Source organism: Ursus maritimus, unplaced genomic scaffold (assembly GCF_017311325.1).
Source record: "Ursus maritimus isolate PB19 unplaced genomic scaffold, ASM1731132v1 scaffold_16, whole genome shotgun sequence".
Lineage (NCBI taxonomy): Eukaryota > Metazoa > Chordata > Mammalia > Carnivora > Ursidae > Ursus > Ursus maritimus.
The window spans coordinates 39,520,194-39,540,210 of record NW_024424008.1 but is presented as its reverse complement, the minus strand read 5'-3'; the positions used below and the strand labels follow the sequence as shown (position 1 = coordinate 39,540,210).

General features: G+C 43.9%; 1 protein-coding gene across 1 annotated transcript in view; it reads left to right on the top strand.

The window, feature by feature from the left end:
* Positions 1-208: 208 nt before the first annotated feature.
* BARX2 (BARX homeobox 2) overlaps positions 209-20,017 on the top strand; it is a 73,661-nt gene continuing 53,852 nt past the window's right edge. Inside the window, exon 1 of the mRNA XM_008688310.1 lies at positions 209-395. Coding sequence (XP_008686532.1) covers positions 209-395 — 187 coding nt within the window. The remainder of the gene's footprint in view (positions 396-20,017) is intronic.

Below are 20,017 nucleotides of genomic sequence, written 5' to 3'. Positions count from 1 at the left end.
ATTGACAGCTGCGCTGTCCCAAAAAGGCTCCGCGAAGATGCTGATCCGCGGGTGGGTCTAGACGCGCGGCCGGCGCGCCCGGTGCCCGCTCCCCTCCGCGCGCCTCCCTTGCCCGCCGCCTCCCCGGCGGCCGAGGAGCGGGGCTGAGGCCCCCGCCGGCGCGCCAGCCCCCGCGGCCCCGGCCGGCCGGTGCTCTCCCCGGCTCACCATGCACTGCCACGCGGAGCTGCGGCTGAGCTCGCCCGGCCAACTCAAAGCAGCCAGGCGGCGCTACAAGACTTTCATGATCGACGAGATCCTTTCCAAGGAGACCTGCGACTACTTTGAGAAACTTTCCCTCTACTCCGTGTGCCCGTCGCTGGTCGTGCGACCCAAACCCCTGCATTCCTGTACGGGTAAGACGCCCCGCCGAGGGTGGGGGACTTAGTGGGGTGCCGTGGTTTTCGCGCGGGTGTCGGGCGCTTTCCCGCCTCCGTCCTCCCACCGGAGGGCGAGGGGATTCTTCTCCCGTGCCCGTGCCGGGGGTCTGGACTCGTCAGCGGCGGGCATCGCCAAGGCGTCCGCGACCTGGGACGGGCCAGGCAAGGTGTCGATCGCAAGGCTGGAAGTGGAGCGGAGGCGGCGGGCCCCTAGCAGCGGCCGCTCGTGCCACGCCGGCGACCCTGCTCGCGGGAGAAAGCCGCCTCCTGCCCAGCGCCGCTGTGGTTTTCGGTCAGAAAGTTCAAACACTTGACCCGGTTCCCCGCCTAAAATCACCGTTTCAGGAAGTGGTGTCGCTCCCCTGGAGTTAGCTTGTCCAACCTCCTCTTGTCTCCACTGGGAAATTAACAAGTAAATCGGTATCCTGAGCTTCTCAACAAAATCCTGAAATCCTTGAACTTTTCCTAAAAAGATCTCCCTCTGGGGCAGTGGTTCTGGAATACGTGGCCTGTGGTGCCCGCTGAGCAGGTCACCCCCTTTTGTTTTAAGCGACTGAAAAAACAACAGTTATAACAATAAAAACAGTCTTCACGTCTGGATTCCTCTAACCACAAGAGCCTAACTAAGACCACTAGGAAAGATAAAAAAAAAAAATTTAATAAACATATTGAAAAAGTCGTAGGTTTATGTGGAAAGGAAATCCGAAGGTATTTTTAAAACTTTGAGCGCATTAAGAGAAGCTCCAAGTTTCAAAGTGCCCTGGCTGTATAAAGATTTAGGCTATGGAAAAGCAGGTATAGAAAAAAAAGAAGTTAAAACAGTTTTTATCAAAAACAAGTGACCCCCTGTGCTTTCAACTAAAGGTAAAAATTCAGTATTTCCCAACTAAAAGAAACTTTGAGGTTATGTTTGTTGCGTGGGTGCCCTGAAATAAATAATTTTGTTATACTTCCGTTGAAAAAGTAAAGTGAAGAGCTAGCAGTGTTTTTAAAAGACTTTTTTTTTTTTTTGAACTTTTAGGCCAGAAGCTTCTATTGCACAAGGCTTAGAATCCTAGATTTTTCTTTCAGTTTGATGAGTTGTCCCTGTAGGACAATCAGTTCATAATGTGTGTAAATACTTACAGCAAAGTTCTTTGAAAACCAAGTTGTTTCCATATGTATTTGGTTATGAAATGAATACAATATTCAGGTATGCCTTCATAGAATAAATTTTATCTGTAAGGTAGAATTAGGCCTGATAGCCCATAACAGTATGCATGCAATACTAAATTTTAAGGACCAAGAAGTATATGAGACGAGAAACAAATAAAAAACTTTAGAAATAAGGTAAATATCCTTGATGTTTATATTTTTACAATTATGTGCCTGCCATGGGTGTATAAACCCTTGAATGAATAATCTGCATGTATATTAGGTAGGGGTGGTAGGCTGAGTCTTGTATTGAGCGTAAATCATCACTTGCTATAATAACTCAAGCCTCTCTGAGGAAAAAAAAAGATTTAATCACAAATTTCAATGCATCCTGCTACAACATTGCATTCCTGCAGGACCCTCGGACTAAACAGAACGATTCTCAGCACTGAAGTATAGCACAGGGCCGGCAAAATTTTTAGTGGCTTTGTGCTCTGCATGGACCCAAAGGCAGATTTTCCTGGCTTTTAGCAGTTACAGAATTGGATCATAGCAAAAACATGCTAAAAGAAAAAAAGAAGAGTAATAAATAGCCTCAGAAAACAGTGATCCAGTCATCAATAGGGGCTGAGTAAGTTCTGTGTTTCACGGAGCCTTGTATGGAAATAAGTCAGAGGAAAATAAGGTGATTCATATGCAGTTTTGAGAATGTATAAGGGTGAATTGCATGTGTATCACGAACTAAGTTTTGCTTGGTCTTGTGCTTTTGAAGTTCATTGATGGTTTGTGTGAAAGGGTGGGCTGTTGGTAATGGTTTTCTTGCCTTGTCATTCCAGTGTTTACTTTCTTTAGATTGTTCTTTTGAAAAATGTTGTGATTTTGTGCTAGTTGAGATTTAAAATATAGAAACTGGGATTTGCCAGTGGAATGAAACCCATAAAAACTGGCTACAATAGTTCATACTTTCAGGTCATAAGCCTTTAGTGGGTTTACGATTACAGTTAAAGCCTTACATGTATTAGATCATCGGAATCCCATTAGTGACTTCTCAAGGGTTTTGCAAATACCACACCTTCAAAGCATTTTTGTTGTTTTTAACGGTTATGTTCAAGATCAAAAATCTTAGCCTAGATAAATTTAATCTTTTTTTTATTAATTAAAAATGGCATTAAGTTACTGGCATTCTGCATTCAATACAACTGTGTGTGTGTGTGTGTGTGTGTGTGTGTATTTTTTTTTTCCTGGATAGAAATAAATATTTAGCACTTTTGGCTGAACCGATGTATAAAAAGTTCAAATCAAGTGAAAAGCATACATTGTAATTAAAGTTACTGAACTTTCTCTCATCCTTCAGTTTGCTGTTATTAAGATTTAAATAGCTACCGAAAGTGAACTTTGTCAGGTAATGAAATAAGATAATAATGAAATAAGATAAAAACCCAAAAACCCAAAAAACGTTACTACCCTGCACAATGAGTGTATAAAATTGGGGTGAAAAAAAAAAGCTACAACATTTAAGAAACCTCTGCAGAATTAAGCAGTCCGCATTGTCTAGATTTAGTAATCCAAATGCCAGTTTATGGTACGGAGTCTCCTCGGGCAGAAGAGCATGTATTCAAGTAAATTGAGAAATGGAAACATTTTTCATGAGGCAGATGATCACCTAACAGAAATGTATTCTTAGACACTCTAACCGTGACGGAATACTCAACCTCCAGAAAAAGTGTTGTTCGTTGGAACAGGCCCTTTCTTCTTACAAATACAGTCATTTTAGGCTTCGAAGGCTGTCTCTAAATTTATGTAAGTTTCCCAAGAGATGTTCTACATCACGTAATAAGCAGTGAGAAAGGGAATCCTGTCCTTTGAAGCCAAACTGAAGGAACATTTGTCATTAGATTTAAAAGAAAATTTAAGAAACCAAGCCCAAAGAGAGCCTTGCTTTGGAAAAATGTTTGTTACTTGGACCACTGATGGGGTGTGAAATATGTTTAGGATTTATTTAGTGTATAACACGTTGGGTTTTTTTTTTTTTTTTAATCTGGTAACCGTCATTCTCATTGAGAATGGAAATATATTGCCATTTAGAAATCACGAGCAACCTCTCATAAACGTTAGAACGTTGTTGACAGTGATTAAAGGCCAAAACGGAGGTGCCGTTGAGGATATCATACATACTACTTAACCCTCGAGTGCATTTTTTCATTTTCCTGGTTGTTGATTAATGTTTTTTGGTGGAAGTTGCCCGAAGAAATCTGGCTTCTCAGAATGGAGTATAGTGCAGAGATCTCAGCAGGTCGTTGTTGAAGGCTCTCTCTTTCAGTTTGATCTTTAGAGACAGGCAGAGTTTGGAAAAGATGAATAGCCTGCTTCACGAAAACAAGGCTACAGCCATTTATCCTAAGATACATTGTCTTGTGGATACTGAGAAGCCAACCTACTGTGCTAATTACTTACAATTCTATTATAGTTATTTATACTTACAACCTAGAATTACCCTAGATGCGCACATGCGCATTCTGTGGGGGAAGGTGAATGTAGCTATTTGGACATTTTGCAGCCTGTGACCAGCACATGGCTTTTAATTAATCCACTGAAACCTACAGGCGAACGTCTTCCTCCTTCTCTGGCGGGACGGTTCTGTTGGGTCTCCTGGTCACCCTCAGTGGCCAGCCTTGGAGATCCGACTGTTGAGGTCCGGAGCTGGAAGGGACCACAGAGATCACGGACCAATCTCCCTCAGCAGAATATCCCTTTTTTTGTGAAGCACCAGGGTCACATCAGTGCTTAGACACAGTTTTAGTCCACGCTGTACACCACTGTCCTTCTTTTTAGGGTACTCAGAAATCAGGAAGACTTTTCCAAGTTGGTTACATATCCGGGAGAAATCCGTGCAGTCACACCCAAGGGACAGTCAACCAGCCAATTAAAAGGGGCACTTGGGGAAGGGTGTTTATCTTAAGAGGTGGCACTGAGAACATTTTATCCTTTGGTAGGTCCAAGAGAAACACGTACTCTGGGGTGGTGTCCTTGGGTTCATTTTTATCACAAAGATTGGGTGTCATCCCAGTGAAAAATGAAAGGAGGTGGGGACATGTGTAATGACTTCTCTGGGAGTGTGGCAGCCAGCTACTGCTTCGTGGAGTTGGCCCCAGAGACGCCCCAAATCTCAGTGCGGTCTTCCAGTCTGAGACTAAAACCCGTAGGATCTTGGGAACCTGAGGGTAGGGAACTGGAATGTGAATGGAAAAATGTAAACTGGGGTTCGGGAGAGTGATCATTATCAACACGCATCTGTATTTCTGCCAGAGGCAGATAGTTTTATTAGCAATCATTCATAACTGCTTCTCCTGTTCCCATTCTAAGGGTAAACAAACTGAGGGATGCCCAGCATATAGGACTCATCGAGGGTCAGAGTATATTTGGAGCGGGGCTCTTCGGGCCTCCTCAGCCGCTGTCTCATTGACTCCTTAAATTTTATGACTCGTTTGTTCAACAGACGCTGAGGGGCTCCTCAGGGGTCAGTTTTAACCGGTGAATGGAGTTCATCCGCAGGCTCTTCTTTGGTTCTGATTTTCCTAATAACCAGGGGAAAGTGATTTGAAATTGAGTCCACAAGTTAAAATGCCTCTCCAGATGTCTTCAGTCTTCAGTCTTCAGTATCATTTAATTCAACAGTTTCGCTCAGCAGATCTTCCTTCTTGCTCGGTGATGGCCCTGTTAGCGAGTTCATTACATTTCAGTCTATTCTAAATCTTTTTTTCCTTTTTTTTTAAAAGATTTTTTATTTATTTATTTGACAGAGATAGAGACAGCCAGTGAGAGAGGGAACACAAGCAGGGGGAGTGGGAGAGGAAGAAGCAGGCTCATAGTGGAAGAGCCTGATGTGGGGCTCGATCCCATAATGCCGGGATCACGCCCTGAGCCGAAGGCAGACGCTTAACCGCTGTGCCACCCAGGCGCCCCTATTCTAAATCTTGACTCACAGTTGGGATACTTCACAAATTCTTCTACTCTCTCTGTAGAACCACTGCCAAGCCCTTCTTTGTCGTTCTCTAGAATATACTGGGCAGTTTGGAATTGGGATCGGGGAACATTGTGACGATTTAATACTTTTGCTCACCAGATGGAATTTTCTGTTTGAACTCCCCCTAAAGGGTGTCATCGCCAGCCAACTTGTCATAGTAGCCTTGTTAAATACAGCCAAAACGAAACGGTGTTCATGGTACCTGTTTTATGAAGCCAGTCTGCCAGTGTTCTGGTGGGCTGTCCTTCTGGACTGAACCCGCATTTGGATGTAAGCGTGGACTGTGAAGTGGCTAGTTGTAACCCACCTCAAGAATCGAAGTGAAAAGATGGTTAGGTTGAATAAGACCCAGGAATCTACAGGAAAAGCAGTAAGGATTTTAAAAGGATGTTAAATTGTAAGGAGAGATTAAACTAAAAAACAAAAACAAAAACCTACAAAAGGAAGGAATAGGGAAGAAGAAAAAGAGCAGGTTTCCCTGGAACTTCTGTAGCTGCTTGACGGAGCCTTGCTGCATGGGCCAAGCTAAGGGGGCATCTGAAATTCATGTCGGTGTCTGGATAGTAAGTGGCGACGGTTGATTTTACTTAGATATGCACGGACACCCTTGAAAACAAGAGACCCAGGGCCTGGGCCCTGCCCCACATTCAGCATTCGCTGTGGACGACTGAATACATGTCAGGCCAGAAGCACTTTTGGGTGTCATTTGCACTTCATTTTTGAGGTCTGGCAGGAACAGAGATGGAAAGCTAGGTAGGCCACGCGAGCTGAGGCTCCCTCATTGGTATGAAGCCCATGAACTTGTATGGGTGTCGCCCCCGCACCGCCGGCCTCTCGTCCAGCTCCAGATCCAGGTGCACTCGGGGTCCTGTGGCTGAACCCGCTGATGGACTCTTCGCTGGAAAGTGGGACTCGAGGGCTGCCACAGAGGGCCACGGGGATTGTGATGACATGTCCAGATTTAGCCTCATTCGCCATTCTTCCTGGGGGAATGCTGTCACCGCCCCCTGTCGTTCTGTCACCGAGTCGTTTCTAGTGTGTCATCGGAGCTGAACCCCACTCTCACAGCTTCCTCACAGAGGGCTGCCCAGAGCCCACAGGGGCTCACGGAGCTGTCAGGAGCCGGGGCCGCAAGTGACCCACTTCCCTTGGCAGCCACAGGAGCAGAGAGAAGATAAGGGGACTGCGGGATATTCAGGGGGAAGGCTCCCCACATGTGACAGGCCCCTGGGGGCCACCTCTCCGGTGCCTCCCCCTGCGTTAGCAGCCTGTGACATTGGAATGGCTATTCCTTCCTCCACAGCACAGATGACAGGATGAAAATTGGCATTAGACTATATTAATAATGCGGTTCGGAGCAGAACCTTGTATCAACTTGGTGATATTCACAAAGTCAGTGGTTCCAGAAAGAGAAGTGTGTGTGTGTGTGTGTGTGTGTGTGTGTGTGTGTTTCTTTTTAACCAGAAAACCTCTGCAACCCCTCAGGATTTAATGTATTTTTATTGCGGCTTAAGAACAGTTACGAAAAAAAAAAAAGTCTTGTTAAAATGAATGCTCTAAATAAAAACACAGTTAATTTTCCATTACAGTGTCTAATTACTCATCATCACCAGGGCATTTTTATATGGCAATTTAACTTCTTGAAAGTGGAAACCTGGCACACGTTTAAGGAAGAAAGCAGTGCTCCTAGATAGGTATCAGAAGATGGTCTAATTATGTTTGGGCTGGGGTTGACTCTTACACATGATTGCTCTGGACAAGATAGGGGGATAGTTGCCTTTAGTTGCAAAGGCAAGTCTCTGGTTTCTTCAGTGCCCGTTGAAATTGAATACGGAGGGAGAGAATTCTGAACGTTAAATGATGTGCAAGTACATCTGAAAAGGGACCCTGCCAGTCCCTGGTGGAAGCTGATGTCAGGACTACTTGATAGGGCTGGAGGACAGCTATCTATGCTTTCTGACTCCCCTAGCAGAGTTCATAAAGATGAACGTGGCCTTTCTCCAAGGAAAGGTCAAGATACGACTGAATAGAAGCCAATCTGGGAGGATCTCCACACGAAACTAGATATGTTAAGAGTCCAAGCAGACAAGCTTACGTCGTTCCTTTTTATTGCATCGCTCTAGCTTACCAGCATGTCCCTAGGAACATATTCTTCTGGATATTGGGGATAGATAAGCATTCCCACAGTGTGCATCGAACAGGATTACCTGCTGCCTCGGTGATGTCAATGTCATTATTAAAAGAAAAACACCTCAGTGCGTGATAAGCGATGTGATGATTTTCTTTTCGCTTTTCTAATTCAAGGATCGCTTATGACGTGTGGGAAAAAGGAATGGTCTAGGGCTTGGTGGAATCTTAGGAAGTTGTAGCTGTGTTTCCACCCCAGGAATGCCCAGCAGAATCCCTAATACTGATTCACCTGCCAGCCTCCACCACCCGCTTCCCTCTTCTCAGAGTTCTTTGCACTCTGTAACTTCACCTTTGTCGAAATTCAGGATTATGGTCATTTCACAGACAAGATCACAGCCACTTGTGTATCGAAGGAAGTGTAACGTGGCAGTTCAGTTTAAGTGATGTCTAGGAGAATCGACTTTGTACACTTCCCTCATGGTACCTTACGAACAACCGAGTCCTGGTATTATGTCTTCTGTGGTGGGGGAACAGCCTAGGCAGAGAGGGTTGCCGAGACTCCTCTTCCTGAGTCCTTCTTTATTTATATCAAAGGCAGCTACAAACTTGGGAGAAATGCTAGAAATACCCTGAACCCCTCTTCTTCACATTTGTAACAATAATGGAAAAGTGACTTTTTTTTTTTTTTTTGAGTGCCTCTCATGTAATAGGCATTGGACTAAGGGCTTTAAGATCAGCTAGAGATCTTCCCTAGGAGGTCGGTAGTATTATTGCCATGAATGGGAAGCTGAGAAATTAAGTAACTTTCCCAAACACAGGACACATAAAGATCACTTACAAAGCAATAAGAAGGCAAATAGAAAAATTTGCAATTCATAGAGATGAATACCTAGACAGTAAAGATGAAAGGATGTTCTTCTGCCTCCCTGGGAATCAGGAAAACAAATTAAAACGAGATACCATTTCACACCCATCAGATAGGCAAAAATGAAAGAATCTGCCACTATTGATTGATGGCAGCGATGTAGAGTGATTGGCATTCTGATACACTGATGGTGGGAATATTTTTTTTGGTACAGTTCCTTTGGAGAGCAGTGTGGTAGCACCCAGTAAAGCTGCGAGTCCACACACGTCCTGCAGCTCAGCAGCTCCACCTCTGGGTTGATGCCTTGAGAAACACTACGTGTGTAAAGGGACACGTGTTTAAGAGGGGCCATTTCTGTGTTGTTTCTGATAGTGACAAATCTAAAACAGTCAAACCCTTCTTCAGGAGGAAAAAGGTTGAAAACCTATGTGCTCTGTTCATGCAATGAAAGTCTATGTAATGAAAATGAATGAACCAGAAAATGAATGGACCAGAGCCATATTCTACATGTATGAATATGGATAAGTTTTAGAAACACAGTGTTGAGAAAAAAAACCAGTTGTAGATTGATACTTACAGTCTGATACTATTTTTATCCCGCTTGAAAACATGCAGATTAATATATTGTTGGGGGAGGTAAGGGTATGGGGTGAGGAGGGCTACCCACAGGTTTTTATTTTCCTGTGTCACAATTTATTTATTAAGGAAAGAAAAGGCCTAATGTGACTATGGCTAAGCATTAAGCTTTTAACAAGGCTGGGTCATGGGTATACAGATGTTCATTACATTATGCTTTGTACTTTTTCTGTATGTTTGAAATTTTTCATGATATAAACATTGAAAAATGATAGTATGGGAGACCTCACATGTTCACAAAGGTCTTGATCTTGCGGAATGCTTGATGACTTTCTTAATAGCTTTTCTGTCCTGAAACAGAAGCTTTTAAAGGCAGAGCTTGTTGTACACAGCCTCACAGTAGGGAAGTAAGAACGCGTTATAATTAGACACATGTGTACAACTCTCACTAAAACAACCACTGTAGCTTCTGTAATTGGTTGTTGGATCTCACTTACCTACCCTGGCTGGATGGGGATACTATTTATCACCAAGATAGCGGCTGTTCCTCCAAGTGATACTTTGGCAGATGAGTAAACAGTCTCTGTGCCAGGCACGAGGACTAGAAGGGTGGGCACTGGAGCTAGAAGGGGTTTGCTCTGTGAAGTATTTGTTTATTTCATATATATATATATCAATATTCATACAAGCAAGAGCCATTAGGTTTTTTTCTCTTCTCAATGATGTTTAAGATCACAGTAAGTTGTCTTTTATTGCATCTTGCTTTTGTATCTATTTGCTGAGATGGTATACCGCCTGTGGCTTTTGACCTGTGGTCCGTTGCTTTTGACAGTTTAACTGAAAAAAAAAATTGTCTAGGGACAGCTGTGAATACCAAAGAATTTAAAAATGTTCAAATGTAGCTTATTAGCAGGGAAGAATGATGTTGGTATTGACGTATAAACTGGCTGTGTTCTCCTTATTCTTTGGAACCGTGATTTGCTATGAAAACTTTGATGTGTGGTAGCAGGGCTTGTTAGGAAGGGATGAGAACCGTTACCGTGGAAATCCCAGAGAGCTGTGTGTTAGGGGTAGTAAAGGGCCATCCTATGGTTTGAAGAAGGTAACCTAGATCGTGTTACTCTACCATGACATCTGCGGTGGCAGGTGCTTTGCTCAGTCTATCTTAACAGCGAGAACCTTTTTCGTTTCTCTGCAGAATAGTTCCAATTTAGAAATAGTGCTCCAAGACATTTTGACCAAAAAGGTGACCTTTGGGAGCTTTATCCTTTTGTGTCCCTTGAGAGGGAAAATACTCTCCAGTGTGGGTGGAACAGTTTGTACAGTCAAGAGTTGGCCAGTGTGTTCCCCTTCCTAGACCACCCCCCCTGTCTAAATATGGCAGACCCTTGAACAGCACAGGTTTGAGCTGCATAGGTCCACTTACTCACGGATTTTTTTTTTTGTGGATACATACAGTACAGCACCGTAGATGTATTTTTTTCTTCCTTATGATTTTTTTCGTAACATTTTCTTTCCTCTAGCTTACTTGTTTGCAGAATACAAGATATGTTTTAATTGTTGATGTTACCGGTAAGGCTTCTGGTCAGCAGTAGGCTGTTAATAGTTAAGTTTTTTGGGGAGTCAGAAGTTCAATGGTGATTTTTTGAGCGCACCCCAAGCCCCTTATTGTTCAAGAGTCAACTGTCCATACAAAGAAGCAAATCAGTCCAAGCACTACAGGGCCCGCGTCCCACCCAGACCATCTGCCGCCAGTGTCCTAGAGCTTTCTTCGGTGCTCGGCAGTGGCAGCCACGGTCAGCAGGAATTAATGACCACATCTAGAGGCCTGTGGCCAAATTGGACTTGACTGAAGGGACGGTGGATCTGTCAGATTTGTTGCCAGTGAACAGACTTTCACGGGTTGCAGGAGTCAGTCTGCAATTTATCTGACCCGCATAGATACAATGCAATGGCTGGAGTAGATCAGACGGACTGCAATTTTCGCCCTGTCTTCCTCAGTCAACCTTCTGGATCTTTTCAGTGGAATCTTATCCCTCATAAAATGGACTCGCGGCTGGAGGCTGCAAATGGAGAAAACATTACGAAGAAAAGTGCCAAAGAGCTGCCGTGCGACTCTCTAAGTGAGACAAAATGCAGAAAGACTTGTTCTCGCGACCCGTGGAATCCGTTCACTGGCAACAAATCTGATAGATCCACCTTGGATCTTCTGTTTGGAACTACTTGGGAAAAAACGGGCAAGGACTTAGAATGTTTACGGTCGCTTTTGAGAAGTTTCACTGAGGGAGAGAGAGAGGAACACATTTGACTTCGGTTCCAGTCCAACTCCTTTTCTTCTCATGACTGAACGTTTTATTGGAATAATTGGTAAATCGCCCCAGAGAAGGTTGTTTGGGAAGACGTTGTTAATTTTGTTATCCCTGGATATCATGGCAACTCATTATTGCTCTTAGCACGTTAGACAGCTGTGTAACTTGGAAGCGTGTTTTCAATCCTCGGTTTAGAGCACAGCGTAAAGGAACGCTCTGTTGGAGTGCTGGTTTGGTTTTTTTAAACTGGGACATTGAGCCTGGGCAGTTGGAACAATGAGCTGCACAAACAGAGTGCGTTTCACTTTTTAGGTAACTGCAAAATAGCAAAACTAACGATAATTATAAATGGTAACCCTGTGGCAGATACGAGGTCCTTGGGGCATTCAAGTTAACAAAATAGTTGTTGTGATCACTGCTTTTCCGGTGAGAAAAGGGAAACTCAGGGAGACGAAGAAATGGCAACAAGGTCATGTGAGTAGGTGGCACAGTAGAGATTGGAACTCAGGTCTGTTTCTTTTGGTATAAATCTCCATACTATATATAGTCATACGGAAATATGCAAATTAGAAGTCAGGCTGGTCCCTTTCCATGGGGGGTCCATACTGTATAGAAAGCAAGGTCCGATGAACGTGAAGGAATTTATTTGGCACCTGTTAACTCCCTTATGCATATTTACAATCACTTAGTATGTGCCAGTGTTTCCTTTCCCCTGATTATTTGGGTCTCTGAATGATTCTAGATGAATTCTAAGAAGTGGTACTGTCTTTGGAGGAAGCGGGAACATAGACCTCCTGCTTTCCGGTGCTGTAATTCTGAACTCATGTCCTTGCTCCTGGGTGTCCTCTTCAGTGTGACATGCCTAAGGCTTCTTTGGTCACTTTGCTTCCATGGGCTGTGGTTCTCTGAATAAAGCTTTTCTGTGGGGCTCAGGGGTGGAATTCCCATCCATCCATCCATCCATCCATCCATCCATCCATCCATCCATCATCCATCATCCATTCATTATTGTGAACCAGAGAGAATATGCTTAACAACTAAATGACAGCCTGGAGAGTTAAGACTTGGAACGTTTTTCATGAAATACTCGCTATTAAGTTTAGCGGGGAAAAAAATCTGGCCACTTGTTTTGCATCACTTCAAAGGTTAAGAGACTAATTTGTTTCACATTATATGTTGTGGAGCTTGGGGTGGTTCTGGAAATTTCTGTTTTTAAAAAAGGTTATAATATTTATAATGAAAAGTCAAGTTTGGGAACCACTGTAGTGTAGATAACAGCCTAATGGTGAGATTGATGTAATTTGCACCCCACAACTCAAATACAGGAAGCCGTTTAATGGAATGACCCTAGTGGATGGATTTTGAGTCAGATGGTCCTGGGTTTGTGTGCATTTTATTGTTTCTTTGACCTTCGGCAAGTCATTTAACCTCTCTGACACTCGATTTCTTCATCAATAAAAGGAAGAGAATATTAACTGCCTAATGGGGTTAGTCATGTAGGTTAAATGAGATAATGCCTTTGTGTAAGTGCTCAGTAATTGATAGCGTCTATTAAAAATAATCACCTTATAATCATTACCACCTCTTCGTTGACTGAAGCACAGCCCTTTAGAGAAAGATCGCTCTTCTTGATGAATTAAACTCAAGAAAAACTAAATATCTTTTAAAAACCCACTTCACTCCAGGGCATTCTTGTGAGTTATGTCATAGCACGGAGTGCCTCTTAAGGCCTCTCGCAACCTGGGTGGTCTGTGTGCCAAGGTCAAGTCTTCATGAATAGGTATGTTTGATTCCCCCACCTTACTGTTTTATAATACAAATTCAGAATTTTGTAAATTCCTAAACGCGTGGCACAAACAGGTCAACACGACATCGTCACAAAATGTGCTTTGTTACTTTATTCTTTTACAAGAGTTGCTCAGGACTAATTACCTGTAAGAAATGTTTCATCATGCAGCTGTGTATCTCAAGGACTATTGCAGGAAAGTGGCAGAATTTCCCAACAAGTTTGAATTCTTTCCTTCTTTGAAGAGTACAGTTAGGGATAGTCTTTTCCTGTGCAAGAGAATATGGACATTCTCTTATTTCAGAGTACTGAGAGAGAGAGAAAAATCAGTTGTGATCCTTCTTAATTGGCGATGTGGAAAAGGTAGCAGGTTGGGAAACAGTTGTTGTCCTAGTATATTATTGGGTCTGTGATTCACAGGGAGTTCCAAATAAAGCCCCTGTTTTACAGCTTTTAAATTGCTCATGGGACTAGTTTGAGATCACATTCTAAGTGGTCATGGTAGCTGTTGTGTTGAAGGAGCTGCGTGGACAAGGGTCTGACGTGGATTTCTCCTGGAATTGTGTTTCTCAGCTAGTCACTGCTATCTTAGGAGGTCCAGTACCTGCTAATGAAATACTTTAATCGACGAGTCCACTCCACACGGTGAAAAAAATTCTCTTGATGAGGAGTCCTCTCCTTCCATGGTGTGAAGGAAGCCCCGATGAACAGGGTGGTACATCTCTCCCACCATTTATAGTGATGATTCCTGCAAGCAGTGTCTGGTGACATCATCCAGGCTCAGTGGTGGGGGGAGGCAGTGGAGGCAGGTGGAGTAGGACGCGTTGGTGTGTCATCATGGCCGCCATGGAGTGGGGCTGATTTGTGTAGAGAGGACTCACCTGGTTCCCTAAGTTCCTCAGGACCATTGTTGAAATAGGACTCAGCGGGAGATACAGATTTTGGGGCAGCCTGTTGAGAGTATTCTGTTAAAGCTATGAATCTGGAGAAGCAGTGTGCGAGCACTTATAACCCGGTAGGAGGGGAGTAGGCAGAAACGGGTGAGAGGTGGGAGGTGGGGTGTGAGAAGGAATGCCCGCAAATGGGAAAAGAAGAGTCAGGGGTCAGGAAACAGGTTGAACTGCTGAAGCCTGAAGCATGGCTCCTTCGACACCTGTGCAGCACGTGCTGTCCCCAGTAGGAAAACAGATTTAAAAATGAGAATGGAATATTTCATTTTGGAAACTGCCCTGTGAGTACCTGCTTATTACCAGGGGCGTTCCTCGTCGCTGACAGCAGTTGATGACTTCTGATTGGGCAGCGGCCCGCCCAGCCACACATGTTGCCTAATTATCATATATATTAATGATGTGTTGAAGAATTTCATCATCCTGGGTCACAAAAGATCGTTATTATTATACGATAATACAGTAATCATACGCGTGCAGGGCCAGGCCGGAAATCACGCGTCCTTGATGTAAAGAGGCCTGTGGGAGCAGGGTTCGCAGTGCAGATCCTGTGGGAAAACCTCTCTTGGGCCCTTCGCTGCCTCCGTTTCGGGGTAATAACACGCATTATTGTGTTTTTCTAGACAGGGGTGGGCCACATTTGGCCTACACCTGTTTTTCTACTGCTAGGAGCTGAGCATGGTGTTTACATTTGTAAATGGAAGAAAAGAAATCAAAAGGAGAAGAATATGTTGTGCCCTGTGAAAATCACACGAAGTCCAGGTATCGGTGTCCATGAAGTGTGATGGAGGCGAAGCCACGCCCATGTGCATAGCGTGTTTGGTGGCTTTGTGTTCGGTGGTTTTCATGGGGCGACAGCTGAGGGGAGCAATGTCAGCAGAGATGGTATGGCCCCCAAAACCTAAACTCTTTACTGTCTGGCCCGTTACCGGAGAAGCTCGCGGGCCCTTAAACTGGACTACTGGAAGCAGGGTTCCTCAGTTGGCTAATAAAGTTGTTACCGATCCATAATAGATGACGTCATCCTAGTTATTCTAGGCCACAAAATCCTTCCTTTGATTCATCACGGACCAAGGTTCTGTTGTCATCTTGTGATGTGTGAACGGCCTTGCAAGTGGGAGTTTAGTGGGGAATTTTGCAGGGCCTCTCTTAAATTGAGACAAGGCTCTTGGAACTAAGGATGCATTTCTAAACCTTTCTAGAAAGAACACAAGATTTTTCTGCACCGAGAGAGGGGTTAAAAAATATAAAAATAAAATAAAAATAAAGTGGTCAAGATTCAGCTGAATGCTGGGGACTTTTCTTTGCTGTCCCCACCCTCAACTGGTTTTCCCAGAGGAAGGCGATGGGTGACAGCTTGTAGGAGCTCGGGAGTATCAAAATTACAGACAGTTATCCATTTGAGGTATGGGTGACATTTTATATACTTCTTATTTGACTTGAACTTATTGTCCACCCCTGGAAATACTAGCAATAATAATATAGCCCCACGTGGGAGGCTTTGCCTGGTTGGATAAAGCCGTTGATGTGTTCGCACATTCTGCTGTGGAAATGCACGCCCGTCTGTATGTGCCTTTGGAAGTTTCAACTGTTCAGGGTCAGGGGCTTCCAGACCTTTCAAGAAGGACAAAGCATGAGGCTCCTGGTGCCTCGGTGCACTCTTACTTTGTTTTTGGCACTTGGGTTAGGGTGAGGCTTCTCGTGTCCCAGGCAGCCTTCGAGCTGATGAAACCCATTGGGAAGTGGGAAGTGGGAAATGAATCTGACTCGTGATAACTTCCGCCCCATCGTGTGTATCCAGCCACTGGGCTGAGAATCCCGCAGATGTTGCCCTTACCACTAAAATGGACTTGGCGGGGGTGTGTATGCTTGGAAGGCAGGTTCACTCGAGAAGAAGCAGTCATTGATGTTGGTAGGTAAAATTCGACCTCAAAGAGAAGCATGTGTGCTACATGCAACCTCTGATGTCTTATTCCAAGTGGAGATGAATTTGGCCAAAGGACAATAATAACCATGAGAAACAAAATAAATATAAAAACAAAAACACATATAACAGCAAACACTTATTTGATACTGTGTGCCAGGCACTGCTCTGAATGCCTTACAGGAATTAATGAATTAAATCCTGCCACCATCGTGTGAGAGACTATGATTCTTTGCACTTAAAAATGAGGAAACAGAAATAGAGGGACAGATCTCTTCTTGGGTGGCATGGTAGAAGAGAGGAAGTCACATTTTAGGTGGTTAGAGATGAACTACATTAGGGGATAATTTCTAGTTTCTACAATGCTAATACAGACTGTGACAAAAACGATTCTCAAAAAATATGGGCGCCAGAGCAGAAGGTAAATCCCAGCTTCGTCACACATGGGGAGCTCTGTTGCGAAATTGGGAGCTTAGACTCCAGAAGAGTTTCTTATTTTTATTTATTTATTTTTTATTTAAAAAAATTTTTTTAAAGATTTTATTTTTAGGTAATCTCTACACCCAGTGTGGGGCCGGGACTCACAACCCTGAGATCAAGAGTCACGTGCTCGGGTGCCTGGCTGGCACGGTTGGAGGAGCGAGCGACTTTTGATCTCCAGGTTGCAAGTTTGAGCCCCGTGTTGGGTATAGAGATTATTTAAATAAATAAATATATATTAAAAAAAAAAAGAGTTGCATTCTCTACCGACTGAGCCAACCAGATACCCCGAATTTCTTTTCTGAGCCAACCAGATACCCCAAATTTCTTATCTTTAAAAGCAATGCTGCGTACAGAATAGATCGTAAGCAATTTTTTTTTTCAATTTCTGATTTTCTTTTATTACAACTCATGCGATTTTCCTTACCTGGTTCTTTATTTCCGGACTATACAACTGTCCCTGGAATGACTAGGACATATTTTTCCCCAAGGAACAGTGAGCTTCTTGGATGGCTGAAGTCCTAGGGAATCTGTTAGTGTCCGTATTTGCAGAGGGAGCTAAAGACGGACGCATTCAGGATTTTACTCATTACGCTTTACTGCCTTAGGTGCTGGTCCAGGATGAATATAATTTAACTCAAATTTATCTTATTGTTAATATCGGAAAAAAAATTAAATGTGAGTAGATAAAACTATTTATACGATATACATACAGTGTAAAGAATATCAGTGCAGTGAACACCTGTGTACCTGCCATTCAGTTGAAGGGAAGGACATTTCTTCTGCGGTGACCCTGTGCCCTTCACTGATGCTGCCCCCCCTTCTTTTCCTCCACTAGAGGCAACCAGTGTCTCAGTGCTCTGTTCATGCCATGCTCTTCTCTGTAGTTTCACCATATGTTTGCATCCCTAAATCAGAGATTGCTTCGCTTTGTTCATTTTTGAACCTGATATAAATGCAAGTGAGCCGAGTGTATTTTGGTGACTTGTGTTTGCAGGTAGCATTGCGTTCCCAAGGTTTATGTATGTTCTGTGTAGCTGCAGTTTGTTCAGTTTTTCACGGCTCTGTGCTACCCAGCGTCTAAATATAATGCAATATATTTACCCATTCTGTTGATGGACTTTTGGGTTGTGTCCAGTTCTCATTAGAGATAGTGTTGCTTTGCTTTGCTTTTTTTTTTTTTTAAGATTTTATTTTTAAATAATCTCTATACCCAATGCGGGGCTCAAACTCACAACACGAAGATCAAGAGTCGCACACTTCCCACTGAGCCAGCCAGGCACCCCAGGGGTATTGCTGCTTTGAGCATTTTGTTAAATGCCTTTTCTTAAAACCGAGTGATGAGGAGGACTCACTTAAACAGTTTTCCTATGAAAAGGATAGTCTTACAGTTTTTTGAAAATGGTAATACCTATTTTTTGGACAGGTAGGTATAGTTTTTATTTGGGGACACAGACTGCATATTTAATGGATCTATTTTTAATTGCTTTTTTGGTTAACTTTTTCCCAGAATTGACAATGATTTGTATATTTTCTTTTCTAAACAAATTGAAACATTTATTGTAAAAAAAAATCACTGGAAAATAAGTCTGTCCACTTTTACAGTAGAGATTATATATATATTTTAATACAATAAGTGTTTGAAAACACTAAATAATTTTAACTAGAATGTGAAGTAAGCTTTTGTCATCCAGAGCAGCAAACAGCAAACCGTGCAGTTAATTAGGTAAGATGGTCTTTGCCCCACCCCTGTTTATTTGGAGACTAGAAAAGAAATTTTTAATTTGCACCTTTTTCAGCTGAAAAAGGTAGTCCTTAAGAACTTCCTGAAATGATCTGCAGAATTGTACAAAGGCACAGAGGTTTAAAGCAGGTAAGAATCCACAGTCCATCCCGCTGTTTTTGACTGGAAAGAGAACCAAAGCCCAGAGTGCCTGAGTTACGATCACAGAGAGGCCTCGCTATGCCTTTTAAATACAGCTCCTCTAAAATAACGCGATGAACCTGTAGTTCCACGGGGGAATTAGCAGCCAGCAGCGCCTGCTCAGGGTCCTGTTTTGGGCTTCATTGCATCTTATTTAGCATCATTTAAAAAACAAAATCGTCAATGAAATCTATCATGACAGTGGAAGGTTTGATTTTTCCCCTTGCTTCTCCCCACCGTCAACTGTGCTGACCCCAGAGCGATTGTACTTCGTTCCCGGAGCCTGGCTTCTGTCACTGACAATATTTCCATTGTCTCGTGACTCAGCTGCCGCCACCCACGTTCGAGGAGAAGCACTGAGCTTGAAGAATCCCGCTGTTGGGTCAGCGAGCCCCGGCACAGGGCACCTTGTCCCCAGCTCTTCCGCACACCGGCCTGGGGCTTTCCCCCTGAAGGAAACGGCCGCTTTGCAAGAGAGATCTTAATGAGGTCATTTGCATTAGACTGGGTTAAGGGGCAGTGAGTTCCGGGCATGTGCTTGGAATCTCCCCGGCCCTCCCGTCACACCCCTGCAGCGCCCTGTCCAGCCCTCTCCCTCTGCCCCCATCCAGAAATAACCACAGTTCAGCACGGAGGACATTCGCTCCCCTAATCTTCCTGGGCTGGTGAGCTCTGCATTTGCCAGGGGGATGGGCAGGGAGGGCGTGGGTGTGACTTTTTTCCTCCTTAAGGACAGTCTCCAAAAGCTTACAGTCTGTTTTAAGAACCGCACAGGAACGCAGTGGGACTTGGAGACACACCGCGCTGCTCATTGAGTGGGTGACCAGACAGGCGGCTGTGCTTTTCTCGGCCTCTCCCTCCTGGACTGGGAAATGGGTGTGTAATAGCGCAGGTGCTCCTGGATTTACTGTAGACACTGACTGAGCTAGATCTCCTGAATCGCATGTGGACAGCTCTGAAATAAAATTAAAATGCATCTATATCTATATGTATATATCCTACATGTGTCCTTATGTTTCTGTATCAGAAAGCCAGGGAATGCATCTGAGAGTCGGAGGTCACAGGGATTGCTCGATGCTGAGCATGTCACACCAGCTGGCCTCTATCCCCGCGCTCGCCTCCAGCAGCACCTGGCTGAGCCAATAGACTGTACTGAAATTTTGTGTTTGACCGTCTCTCCTGTGGCGCTGTGAGTTTCCATTGGGCAAGAATTGTGCCTTATTCATCTTTGTGCCCCTAGCACCTACCATATTTTGGGTACTTAAGAGGTCCGGAAAACAGTGGTTTTGAACCTTACTAAAACTTACTGACCCTGAGATTTGTCTCTGTCTGGTGTTTCCTTCCAGCCCTTGTTTTACTCTAGGCAATATATTTTTCTCTTGCTCACCTTCTCCCTGCTTTCTCCACGCAATCCATCTTTCTCCTATCTAGGGACCATCTCGATCTTACACCTCCAATTTTCAGATGTTGCTGCTCCTCCCCGGGCCGGCTTTTTTTTG